Here is a 13,567-nt window from a genome sequence, read left to right on the forward strand (position 1 = left end):
CAGTTGCTGAGATGGCTGTCATGTCCAAAGTGCAGTATTTGTTTGTTCAACAGCAATACATTAGTGGGGAAAATATATAGCAAGCATATGGCCACAAATTAAAATCCACAAGCCCATGGCCCACCAACAGTTACCTTTGAAATTGCTAGTGAAACACCACTGTGTTCGACAGGTGGATTCCTTTGCATGAAAAGATATGCAAGTAATTCGGAGGTGTCTTGTGACGGCATGGTCAATAGACGTGAGACCAAATTACCCCTTTCCTAGACTGATAAGTCTGGATATGGTGGGGTAATTTGTGTGAGTCCATAAACTGTGTGGTTCTATAAACTGACACTTTTACTCACTTTTGTAAATTGTGTTGTAAGAAGTTTAAATTGTGGGTTTTATTTTTTTTTCTTTCTTTTCCTTTGCAGTCGAAGTTTCACTGCACTGGAATTAGGAGACCCCATCGATGTGCCTTAATGTGTTGCAGCCCATTAAACAAGTCTCTAGTTAATAACTTTATATCCCTTTCACCTGGTGTTTTTGCTGCTGCATGCTCATGAAATTCTGTATGACGCACCAAGTGTCCGATTCAAACCAACCAACAGTGTCAGCACATGCATGCTGCATGATTTCACCCCTCTAATAAAGATGCGTAAATAACAAATTGAATTACATGGGTTGTTTTTTTGTTATTTCAATGTTTTTTTAAGATTTACATTCTCATCCTTCACAAATGAAACTGAAACAGTTGTTACAAGGAATAGAGTTTTAGAAGAATCTATTTCGCTTTATCCATCTTATTGAGAGGGGCATTTACAAAAAATGTTAAGCGATGCTTTTTACCCTTTCCCATTTGAAGGTTCCTTTACCTGGCTGGCATTTTAATTTTCCTTGATTGCTTTAAACCTTAATCAACATTAATGAAATGTTGTAGTTCACTGTGTAATAGTGTACAAATGCATAGCAAGCAATTCAGACATCCTGATCAAATGTTTTCATATTGACAGATATTCTGTAAACACTACTTTTTATGACTCATTTATTCATCCCTAGAAGAAGTGCATTTCCAAAGGTGGTCCATTAATGCTGCTTCCTTAGCCTGGGGATATATCTTTATGAAACGAAAAGACCTTTTTCTTTATTCTTCTTTTAGGTGCAAACAGTGCAGCATGTGTATCCAGCACAAGTGCAGTATGTGGATGGTGGAGAGACAGTATACACCAATGGCGCAATGTAAGTTGTTTAATAAAAACTAGTATTACAAGTCTAAAAAAATGCTGCTGGTGGTCTAGAAACAAGTGTCTTGTTTGGTGAACTATGCACAGGAGAAAGTTTGGGTGGCAAACAAAGTGGGAATCTCAAATGAGTGGCACAACTCTTTTAAAATTGGGAGCCCTATTTTAGACTAAGCAGGTATATTAAAGAAATGTGCATTGAGGTTTTCAGACATTTTTAGGTCGAGGACCGAGAAGGCTGCGCTTGCGCAGTTTCCGGGAGGAGAATTAATGCTTCTTAGTAGGGCTGAAGAACCCGCCTCCCTGCCCTGTCTCTCCTCCATTGGCTGGCTTCCTAAATGGAGGCCAGCCATTGGAGGAGAGAGCCGTCATTCTGATATAGCCCTGTCTCTTTCGGATTCGGGGGCGTAAGTTTTGCTGTTCTTTAGACAGTGACGTCATGCGTCACTCAAAACAGCAAAACCACGCCCCCGAATCTGAAATTTTTCGATGTTTGCGGCCGCCATTTTGGTTAAATCCCGGGTACTGCGTGTCTGCTGTTGCGCTCTGCTTGTTTTTCTTGTTTTTGTTGTGCTTATGACCTCTACCGCAGGGAGCGCTTTAGTTGCTAAAAGCCGGTGCCCACCCGGCATTGCCCGCTAGCTTGCGGCCGCCCACCCCTCATTTGGACGGAACGGCACCCAGCCGCACCAGCCTGCAGCGTACCTCGGAGTACGCTCCGTACTAGAAGTGTACAAAAGCGCCCGGGTCCCTATGCAGCGTACGCTTGAGGCAGGCGTACTAAGGCCCGCATTGCCCCTTTGTCCCTCTCGAGGCGTACGGAGGCCGCACCACACCGGAAGGAGGACGGGAGCCGACCCCGCCTCCACAGGACCCAGCACGTCTCCGGGCTCCGCACCGGAGCGGAGGGAAGGTCCGGCAGCATCACCGGAGAGCCCCGCTACAACAAGCAGAGTCCCCGCCACAGCAGCCGGTGAGTGTGGGCGCCTGGGGCAGCATTTGGCCACAGAGCCTACCAAGTCTCCTGGGCACTAGAAGAGCTCAACAGGTAACTGGTTCAGGGCATTGGGGTGGGCGGGAAGTAAACTACGCTGACTCGATGCAGGCGGGCACAGGCCAGCACTCGGCCTAAGAAGTCACCGCAGAAGCCGTGGCCTATCACCAGCCTCCCGCCGACCCACCCGGCCCTGGTGTATGGCTGACATCCGGTTTTGGGAACCAGGCGAAGCTTGGCATTGGCCCGGACAAGCCCCGACTCGGAAGCCGAGAGGAGCACCGGGGCTTGGGTTCCGGTTCCCCGAATCCTCCGCCATGACTTTCATGCCGCCTCCTCACACTGAAAGAGCTCAACAGGTAACTGGTGCAGGGCATTGTGAAAATGCGCTGAAACTTGGTATGTTGTTTGAACGTGAGCAGAGTCGGCCTCATGCACGATCGTTCTATATCCGTTTAATGTTCAGACTTCAGTACGGCTGTAAAATAGAGCGCTGCCTCTTCCTGCGCTTCCTCTTGCTGTGTTGACACAGCATCAAAATGGCCCACGGATAAACGTGCCCCTCCCTCTTCAAGCAGAAGCATCGGTCTCCTCTGCACACTCCACAGGCAGCAGTGCTGATCTCTTTGGAGCTGCAAGGTTGGAATTAGATCTCGGTAACAAATTCACATTTCCATGTGCTGGCATTCACAGCAAGGAGGAGATATTAGCTTACAGGGAAGAGGTTTGCCAAGCCCAACATTACAGTCTCCAGTCTGAATAGAATTTGGAGAACAGAACAGCAAAGGATTTTGTTGTGCCTGCTGCGGTTTTAAATAGGGCCATCGTGCTATTGAGTACACAGCGATGACAACAGTTTGAGGGTGGGGGCTATCATGAGTGTTGCATGTCGGATATGAGCTTGTAATGTGGATGCATTGTGCATTACCATGACCATTTTCTACTTAGTTGTAATGGGGAGATCGTCTGTGGGATTGGACTGAGCTGGGACTAAAGGTTCTAATACTGCTAAGTGATAATGTTTTCTACAGCAAGTAAAGCAAAGTGACTAAGTCACTGCCATTTGTCTGTGATGACATTTGGGAGAGGAAAAGTAGTGTGTAGGAGTGTGTGCAAGGAGTATTTCAAAGTTAATCCCCCACAGTTCTCCAGAACTCAGATTGCATGACTAATCGGCTTTTCTGTGAGTACTTCTGTGCAGGCTAAAAGACCATCGGTGTTGAATTTCTAAAACAAGCAATAAAAGTCCATGGGTTACATAGAGTCCTATTTAAAACATCAATCCCATAAAGTCCACCACCTCCTTACCCGTTACCCCCTGCCCTTTCGCTCTCCCTCAGTTCCTCCCTATTTCCAGTGTCAAGACTACAGTTACACATTAGCCTCGTGGCGTCGGGGGAAGACATGTCGGCGGTGGCCAGTGGCTCCATGGATGCTGTGGTCTGCACGCTGGTGCTGTGTTCAGTGCGGGATGTGGAGGGGGTCCTCAAGGAGGTGGTGCGAGTCCTCAGACCGGTGAGTAGTCTGGCGTGCTATTTTAAGATGTAGAAATGTAATGGCAGCTAACTTTCACTTTTTCTGAGTCACTATTTCGAAGCGCAGATTACGATGGTAAACTCGGCACGATGACAAAGCATTAGCAACGACCTATATATTGGACAAATGACGCTGGCTTCCTGACCCATACTTCACATGAGTTATGTGTGTCAAAGCTGAGAATATTACTCCCTTATTCTTTTGAATTGAAAAATGTTCACGAATTACATGTTAGCCAATAGAACGTGTGCACTTTCTAAACTTGTAGGCTTGTTTCGCTGTTACCCATAACACCCCGAAACCCTGGACAGCCCCTGTGAGGCTGCTGCAGCCCTTGCTGTAAAGAGAGGCCCATGTGCTCTCCCTTGCCCTATTAATCGCCCTGGGCTTTACCGTGTCAACAGGGCCGGCCCAAGGCATGTGCAAACTGTGCACCTGCACAGGGCCGCCAAACCCCAGGGGCCGCCACGACGAGGATCGGAAGGATCACTGGCGGCCCCCTGGCAGGATTTGGCGGCCTCCGGGCAATGCTTGAGCGTTTTTGTTACTTGTTTTCACTGACTCAGTTTCACTTGCCGGCCCCAGCCAGCCAGCACTTTTCACACTCCACTGCTCGGGACACATGTAGCTGGGGGGGGGGGGGGGTTAGCTATGGGGGGGGGGGCGAGGGGGGCGGTCCGCCCCAGGCGGCACTATTTTGCAGGCGGCAGCCTATCGGGCCCTGTCAGGTTATGTGCTAGTAAGTACGTAACGTGCCAGCACCACGGTGGACGTGACCGTTGTCACATCCTGTCTTGTTATTGAGCGGGGAGTTCATTTTTTTGCAGACGGCTCAGGCTGGATGCTGAATTTGCCTCACCGCCCGCGAACCATTAGTGTCTCTCGTAGCTTTCTGCTGTAGCTCACACCGGCCCCTAGTCAGCCTGGCCCGGGTGAAGTGTGCTGTAAGCTGCTGCACCCTGGCAAATTCATTTCTTGCCACAGCCGAGGCCGAGGGACTCAGAGGAAGGAGTCAGTGACCCGTGGGGCACCAGCCGGCAGGACAGACTCCAGTCCACCACGAAACAGCCCCACGCTCAGGACTCACTGAACAGCCTGGACGACTCGCGCATCTCAATTAGGCAACATAAGTGAAATGAAAATATACTTTCGAATTTACTTTCATTTGCTATAACTGAACGTGGAATGAGTAGACTGCACCACGTGTGGACGTGTTCTTTGCTAAATGTCAATACAGAGGAATTTAAATACTTGCTGCCAGCTTCATGTGTGTAGTCATAGTATGCTACATTCACAGTCGGAGTAGACTGCTATTCAAACGAGGAAAAAATAATCTACAAGTCTCTGGACAATCCCCACGTTAGAGAGGGGCAGGGGTCATAGCGAGAGCTGGTTTCACTGTTCTCCCCGCCGCCGCCCCCTCCCCCAACCACAGCACACCACATTAATCCAGCATGTGCAGAGGTGAGGTGAGCCGCCCTGAATGCCATCTCGCTGCCCGGCGTTTTGCGGCCTGTGTCATACTTGTGATTGCGTCCACAAGAGGCCTTTACTTAATTGCCACGCTCACCAGCATTAAATTACAGATAAAAGTAAGCAGAGTAATGTATTCTAATTCTCCGGTTTTATTTTCTAAATCACAGCCGGTAAATGTTAAGATCTAAATACTTCTTTGTCCGGGCAGGCTCCTTTCAATGTAATGCTTCCACAACCTGGCTGGCTCTTTCAAGGTATGGCGCGTAACTAACTCATAACTGGATGGAAAAGGTATGTTTTTTTTACAAGTCCTGTGGCTGCCAGCCCCAGGAAGACATAGACAAAATGAAGTACTCGACTGCACTTTTCATTACGGTGAGCGCTGCATTTTAAAAGACACCCACCGCGCACTGCAATGTATTATTTCTGCTGCTGAGTCTGAGAGCGTTTGCCTTTTTCTGCCCACGTCAGAGCACTGTGGTGTATCGACTGCCCGACAGACTCGAGCATAGCACTGTCTGTGAGCACCTCTGAGCAGAGCAGCTGTCAGCAGTGAGTTTCACATTGCAGCTTAGACACTGCAGCCCTAGGCAGGATTTTCCCGTTGGTAAGTGGCCTGTTACACTACGGGGCAAGCGCTAGAATCAGTGATGTTTGTGTTTAGGAACAGAGCATGCAATAAGGTTCAGATTACAAACAGAAAAGGAGTTGGATTGCTGAACAAAGTGCAATAAGGTGCTCCGTGGCCAAACATGATCTAGCAATTTTACACTGGCAAATGCAATTTCTGTGGCTCTGCAAGAATCAACAATGATCACAAGTGTGAAATCACTAGAGTAGATTGTGGGTATACAATCGTTTTACAGTGTGATTAGGTGTTTTGCAGCAGTTTCAAGTTATTTTCAAAGCTTATCCTTGCTCAAATTAATGTAATTTGTTATGTTTATCTGTTTCCATGTACTAAATTTGTTGATTTTGCTTGCAAAAAAAGTGTCACTCTTCGTGTCATACATTTAGTAGCTGAATGCCCTTCATAGGTACCCTAAAACCTTGAAAATGTCACACATAAGCACTCTTAAAACGTGGCAGCTACGCAGTCTGTGTTTCTTGTCAGATAGTGCCCTTCCATTTCTGGTGGTTTGCAATAGTTTTGAGATCTTCGCAGTGTTTCTCGTTGCTGAAATGGCTGTTTTTTTTTGTGATATATATGTTTCCCTCATCCTAATTGTTTAATTTTTGCTTGCGAGAAAGTGTCACTCGTAGTTGTTGAATGTCACTCATAATTACACTCAAATTACGAAAATGTCACACATAAGCAATCTGAAACCTTGGCAGCTATGGGCCTTTATAATTTATTTGGGACACTCACTGTCAGTGACTGCAGTCAGTGTCCTCAAATAAATTATAAAGGCCGCCCCCAGTGCCGCGCAGCCCCCGTGTAAAGAGCAAGGCAAGAGCACCTGCTTGTAAATGCTGCCTGCAGTGCAGCATGCGCTACGTACCCCGTTTGGGGTTGCTTGTGGGTCCTGTCCCAGGGCCGTCAATCTTGTAGCGCGAAAGCTGCAGATGCCATGGGCGGCAATCTGAGGGATAGCCCCGGGCGCCACAAGCTCTAGCTACGCCCCTGGGCTGTGTTCTCTGCTTTCGTGGATAAACTGCAGCTGTTCTGGAAACAGCAGAGGAATCCCCACCAATACCTCTGCTCCAGCTGTCAGCCTGAGAGGACAAGGAACTGCCACCTGTTCACTTCCACCCCTGTGGCTGCCTTCCCCCCAGCCGAACCATCTCGACGTAGAGAATCCCTCCTGCCGATGCCCCCTCCCCCACCCTTTCTCTCTCTATCCAGGTACCTCGACTTCTCCATACCTCATAGCGCCTCTGGTACATTTTACAAGCGTCACTGAAACCCATAGCTCATGCACAACATGACTCTAAAGCACCAAACGCAGACTTAATTCCAAGTGCAGCCATCAGCACCGAGATTTAACACTTCCATAAAATATCTATCCCTCTCACTGCCTTCGGGGCCCCCACCTATGCTCCCTGCACAGGGCCACCATGAGCCTAGAGCTGGCCCTGGTGTCAAACAGGCCAGCACTTTACCAGCACCGAACGGCACCCCACGCCAATAACCGCGAAGCACAACATTCAGGGAGGAAGTTTTTATTCCCTCCTCAAATTAAGCCGGCCGCTGCGCCTTTGACTGGCAGGATCGGCCATTACGCCACCTCCCCTGCGGGCGCGTGTTTTACGGCAGCGGTGTAAATACTGCCAGCTTTATCGGCGTTTCATTGCCCACGACGAGCAGTCATCATTTCTGAAAATATGAAGTGTGCGCGTTAGTAGATTAACGTCTAATGCTGCTGGATGCAAAATATGAAATATCGGGGAAAGCCAGGAAGCTCGAATGGAAACCAACAGCAATACTGTAAGCATTCCTCAGCAGAGATTTCAGTCGGGATGTTTTAGCACTCTAGTGACATGCAAAATGTTTAATATGCCCTGCTCCTGCGGTGCGAGGGTGCCCTGCTCGGCCGGGAGGGAGGGCACCACTGCCGCTGATGTGAGCGGGCTCCTCTGCGGCTGATGTGTGAGGGGCGAGGGCTCCTGTTTTGGGTTCTACCGGGCAGTTTCCTCATCTGAATGAAAGGCCGACCAGAGAGAGCAGCTCTGCCGGGGATGGGAGCATGGCGGCAGAATGCATGCAGGGGGAGGAGGTGGAGAGAGGGCTTCACCTGAGGGCAAAACGGAGGCAGCAGCACGAGGTGGGGACCTCTCCCCCACCCCCCCCCAGTCTGCAACTCTTTCATTGTCTCCCCTACCCTGGACTCTGCCTCCCGGCGCCTTCGGCGTTAAAGCAGCAGCGGCAGTTTGGTCTGTGTGTCTTTAGAATACCTCCCGAGACGCTCTCACACGCGCCAAGATAGCTCAGTGGGTTAATGCGCCATTAGCATAAGGCTTATAATTTCTATTTACTTTGTTTATGACACAATACACAACACAGGTGGTGTCATTACGTGGTTGACAGCAATCACTGCAGTGGTATTTTTTTCAAATGTACATACCAGTACTCGTGTATCAATTAAAGCTCTTTATTTTGTAATTTTGGCATTTTCATCTAAATGTATCCATACCCATTTCTTGCTCATTTTATTGGCATGCATCCTTGGGCAATTATTGTGAGTGAAAATATTGAACTGCAACAAGTACATTTCCACAATGATTTAACTGATATATATACACTTTGACTTTTATATCAGTAGGAGTTTATTGCACTGCTACTCATTTACAATAAAACTCCACAGTGTAAATATCAGCATTTTAGTGCCAGCATCGCTGGGACATCGCTTTCCTTTTAGGTCTTGCCTACAGGCAACTTTCAGCTGTTTGCTTAAGACGTCTTGTGGACCATACCAACAACTTCCAGAGTGGGCTTAGAGCCCGCCCACTGCGTACCATCGATTCGCTGTATTGTCACTCTCATTTGCTTGCTTTTCATTCAGTGACTACCTACCTCTTCTAGTGTTTGTTCCTTCCTTGGAGCATAGCTTCTTTACGCCCCTTTTTAGGTCAAGGACCGTAGGCTGCGCTTGCGCCTTGCTTCCCTGCACCCTGGCTGTGCTTGCTCCCCTGCCCCCTAGTTCCCGTGCCCCCTCGCCGTGCTTGCTCCCCTGCCCCTGGCTGTGCTTGCTCCCCTGGCTGTGCTTGCTCCCCTGCCCCCTGGCTGTGCATGCTCCCCTGCCCCCTGGTTCACCTGCCCTCTGGCTGTGCTTGCTTCCCTGCCCCCTGGCTGTGCTTGCTTCCCTGCCCCCTGGCTGTGCTTGCTTCCCTGCCCCCTGGCTGTGCTTGCTTCCCTGCCCCCTGGCTGTGCTTGCTTCCCTGCCCCCTGGCTGTGCTTGCTCCCCTGGCCCCTGGCTGTGCTTGCTCCCCTGGCCCCCCTGGCTGTGCTTGCTCCCCTGCCCCCCCCTGGCTGTGCTTGCTCCCCTGCCCCCCCCTGTCTGTGCTTGCTCCCCTGCCCCCCCCTGTCTGTGCTTGCTCCCCTCCCCCCCTGGCTGTGCTTGCTCCCCTCCCCCCCTGGCTGTGCTTGCTCCCCTGCCCCCCCCTGGCTGTGCTTGCTCCCCTGCCCCCCCTGGCTGTGCTTGCTCCCCTGCCCCCTAGTTCCCGTGCCCCCTCGCCGTGCTTGCTCCCCTGCCCCTGGCTGTGCTTGCTCCCCTGGCTGTGCTTGCTCCCCTGCCCCCTGGCTGTGCTTGCTTCCCTGCCCGTGCTTGCTTCCCTGCCCCCTGGCTGTGCTTGCTTCCCTGCCCCCTGGCTGTGCTTGCTTCCCTGCCCCCTGGCTGTGCTTGCTTCCCTGCCCCCTGGCTGTGCTTGCTTCCCTGGCCCCTGGCTGTGCTTGCTTCCCTGGCCCCTGGCTGTGCTTGCTCCCCTGGCCCCTGGCTGTGCTTGCTCCCCTGGCCCCTGGCTGTGCTTGCTCCCCTGGCTGTGCTTGCTCCCCTGCCCCCCCTGGCTGTGCTTGCTCCCCTGCCCCCCCTGTCTGTGCTTGCTCCCCTGCCCCCCCTGTCTGTGCTTGCTCCCCTGCCCCCCCTGCCTGTGCTTGCTCCCCTGCCCCCCCTGGCTGTGCTTGCTCCCCTGCCCCCTAGTTCCCGTGCCCCCTCGCCGTGCTTGCTCCCCTGCCCCTGGCTGTGCTTGCTCCCCTGGCTGTGCTTGCTCCCCTGCCCCCTGGCTGTGCTTGCTCCCCTGCCCCCCTGGTTCACCTGCCCCCTGGCTGTGCTTGCTTCCCTGCCCGTGCTTGCTTCCCTTCCCCCTGGCTGTGCTTGCTTCCCTTCCCCCTGGCTGTGCTTGCTTCCCTGCCCCCTGGCTGTGCTTGCTTCCCTGCCCCCTGGCTGTGCTTGATTCCCTGCCCCCTGGCTGTGCTTGCTTCCCTGCCCCCTTGCTGTGCTTGCTTCCTGCCCCCTTGCTGTGCTTGCTTCCCTGCCCCCTGGCTGTGCTTGCTCCCCTGGCTGTGCTTGCTCCCCTGCCCCCCTGCCCCCCTGGCTGTGCTTGCTTCCCTTCCCCCTGGCTGTGCTTGCTTCCCTGCCCCCTGGCTGTGCTTGCTTCCCTGCCCCCTGGCTGTGCTTGCTTCCCTGCCCCCTGGCTGTGCTTGCTTCCCTGCCCCCTGGCTGTGCTTGCTTCCCTGCCCCCTGGCTGTGCTTGCTTCCCTGCCCCCTGGCTGTGCTTGCTTCCCTGCCCCCTGGCTGTGCTTGCTTCCCTACCCCCTGGCTGTGCTTGCTTCCCTGCCCCCTGGCTGTGCTTGCTTCCCTGCCCCCTGGCTGTGCTTGCCTCCCTGCCCCCTGGCTGTGCTTGCCTCCCTGCCCCCTGGCTGTGCTTGCCTCCCTGCCCCCTGGCTGTGCTTGCCTCCCTGCCCCCTGGCTGTGCTTGCCTCCCTGCCCCTGGCTGTGCTTGCCTCCCTGCCCCCTGGCTGTGCTTGCCTCCCTGCCCCCTGGCTGTGCTTGCCTCCCTGCCCCCTGGCTGTGCTTGCCTCCCTGCCCCCTGGCTGTGCTTGCCTCCCTGCCCCCTGGCTGTGCTTGCTTCCTGCCCCCTGGCTGTGCTTGCCTCCCTGCCCCTGGCTGTGCTTGCCTCCCTGCCCCCTGGCTGTGCTTGCCTCCCTGCCCCCTGGCTGTGCTTGCCTCCCTGCCCCCTGGCTGTGCTTGCCTCCCTGCCCCCTGGCTGTGCTTGCTTCCCTGCCCCCTGGCTGTGCTTGCTTCCCTGCCCCCTGGCTGTGCTTGCTTCCCTGCCCCCTGGCTGTGCTTGCTTCCCTGCCCCCTGGCTGTGCTTGCTTCCCTGCCCCCTCGTTGTGCTTTCTTCCCTGCCCCCTCGTTGTGCTTTCTTCCCTGCCCCCTCGTTGTGCTTTCTTCCCTGCCCCCTCGTTGTGCTTTCTTCCCTGCCCCCTCGTTGTGCTTTCTTCCCTGCCCCCTCGTTGTGCTTTCTTCCCTGCCCCCTCGTTGTGCTTTCTTCCCTGCCCCCTCGTTGTGCTTTCTTCCCTGCCCCCTCGCTGTGCTTTCTCTCCTGTGTGTGTATGGCTGTGTGCGTGTGGCTCTATGTGTGCATGTGTGTGGCTCTATGTGTGCATGTGTGTGGCTCTGTGTGTGCATGTGTGTGGCTCTGTGTGTGCATGTGTGTGGCTCTGTGTGTGCATGTGTGTGGCTCTGTGTGTGCATGTGTGTGGCTCTGTGTGTGTGTGGGGCTCTGTGTGTGTGGGGCTCTGTGTGTGTGGGGCTCTGTGTGTGTGGGGCTCTGTGTGTGTGGGGCTCTGTGTGTGTGGGGCTCTGTGTGTGTGTGGGGCTCTGTGTGTGTGTGAGGGTTCTGTGTGTGTGGGGCTCTGTGTGTGTGTGGGGCTCTGTGTGTGTGTGGGGCTCTGTGTGTGTGTGGGGCTCTGTGTGTGTGGGGGGCTCTGTGTGTGTGGGGGGCTCTGTGTGTGTGTGGGGCTCTGTGTGTGTGTGGGGGGGGGCTCTGTGTGTGTGTGTGGGGGGCTCTGTGTGTGTGTGGGGGGCTCTGTGTGTGGGGGGGGGCTCTGTGTGTGTGGGGGGGGGCTCTGTGTGTGTGGGGGGGGGGCTCTGTGTGTGGGGGGGCTCTGTGTGTGGGGGGGCTCTGTGTGTGGGGGGGCTCTGTGTGTGTGGGGGGGGGCTCTGTGTGGGGCTCTGTGTGTGTGTGGGGCTCTGTGTGTGTGTGGGGGGGCTCTGTGTGTGTGTGGGGCTCTGTGTGTGTGTGGGGGGCTCTGTGTGTGGGGGGGGCTCTGTGTGTGTGGGGGGGGGGGGGCTCTGTGTGTGTGGGGGGGCTCTGTGTGTGTGGGGGGGGCTCTGTGTGTGTGGGGGGGGGCTCTGTGTGGGGCTCTGTGTGTGTGTGGGGCTCTGTGTGTGTGTGGGGCTCTGTGTGTGTGTGTGGGGCTCTGTGTGTGTGTGTGTGGGGCTCTGTGTGTGTGTGTGGGGCTCTGTGTGTGTGTGGGGCTCTCTGTGTGCGCGTGGGGCTCTCTGTGTGTGTGTGTGGCTCTGTGTGTGTGGGGGGCTCTGTGTGGGGCTCTGTGTGTGTGTGTGGGGCTGTGTGTGCGTGGGGCTCTGTGTGTGTGTGTGCGTGGGGCTCTGTGTGTGTGTGGGGCTCTGTGTGTGGCTCTGTGTGTGTGTGTGGGGGGGCTCTGTGTGGGTGGCTCTGTGTGTGTGTGTGGGGGGACTCTGTGTGGGTGTACATGCAATAGGTCATGCATTTGCGAGCGATTAAGCTATTGGCAATGTAAATGACAATGCCATTTATTTATGATTTGGAGAAAAAAAAGTCATGAGCAATGCCAATAGCTCTACCTTTAATAATGCCGAGACCATTGCATTTTAAATGCTTGTTTCTCACTGCATTTATGATTGCCTCCCTGCCCCCTGGCTGTGCTTGCCTCCCTGCCCCCTGGCTGTGCTTGCCTCCCTGCCCCCTGGCTGTGCTTGCCTCCCTGCCCCCTGGCTGTGCTTGCCTCCCTGCCCCCTGGCTGTGCTTGCCTCCCTGCCCCCTGGCTGTGCTTGCTTCCCTGCCCCCTGGCTGTGCTTGCTTCCCTGCCCCCTGGCTGTGCTTGCTTCCCTGCCCCCTGGCTGTGCTTGCTTCCCTGCCCCCTGGCTGTGCTTTCTTCCCTGCCCCCTCGTTGTGCTTTCTTCCCTGCCCCCTCGTTGTGCTTTCTTCCCTGCCCCCTCGTTGTGCTTTCTTCCCTGCCCCCTCGTTGTGCTTTCTTCCCTGCCCCCTCGTTGTGCTTTCTTCCCTGCCCCCTCGTTGTGCTTTCTTCCCTGCCCCCTCGTTGTGCTTTCTTCCCTGCCCCCTCGTTGTGCTTTCTTCCCTGCCCCCTCGTTGTGCTTTCTTCCCTGCCCCCTCGCTGTGCTTTCTCTCCTGTGTGTGTATGGCTGTGTGCGTGTGGCTCTATGTGTGCATGTGTGTGGCTCTATGTGTGCATGTGTGTGGCTCTGTGTGTGCATGTGTGTGGCTCTGTGTGTGCATGTGTGTGGCTCTGTGTGTGCATGTGTGTGGCTCTGTGTGTGTGTGGGGCTCTGTGTGTGTGGGGCTCTGTGTGTGTGGGGCTCTGTGTGTGTGGGGCTCTGTGTGTGTGGGGCTCTGTGTGTGGGGGGCTCTGTGTGTGTGGGGCTCTGTGTGTGTGTGGGGCTCTGTGTGTGTGTGGGGCTCTGTGTGTGTGTGGGGCTCTGTGTGTGTGTGGGGCTCTGTGTGTGTGTGTGAGGGTTCTGTGTGTGTGTGAGGGTTCTGTGTGTGTGTGGGGCTCTGTGTGTGTGTGGGGCTCTGTGTGTGTGTGTGGGGCTCTGTGTGTGTGTGTGGGGCTCTG

The 13,567-nt window shown here is 54.2% G+C and overlaps 1 protein-coding gene across 3 annotated transcripts in view; it reads left to right on the forward strand.

Moving 5' to 3' along the window:
* The window catches only part of RFX2 (regulatory factor X2), a 183,561-nt gene that overhangs the window by 76,645 nt on the left and 93,349 nt on the right, over positions 1–13,567 (forward strand). For all 3 annotated transcript variants that reach the window (XM_086947229.1, XM_086947227.1, XM_086947228.1), the window contains one exon: positions 1,142–1,221. In XM_086947229.1, coding sequence (XP_086803355.1) covers positions 1,142–1,221 — 80 coding nt within the window. The remainder of the gene's footprint in view (positions 1–1,141; positions 1,222–13,567) is intronic.

This window comes from Lissotriton vulgaris, chromosome 12 (genome assembly GCF_964263255.1).
Source record: "Lissotriton vulgaris chromosome 12, aLisVul1.2, whole genome shotgun sequence".
NCBI classification, from domain to species: domain Eukaryota; kingdom Metazoa; phylum Chordata; class Amphibia; order Caudata; family Salamandridae; genus Lissotriton; species Lissotriton vulgaris.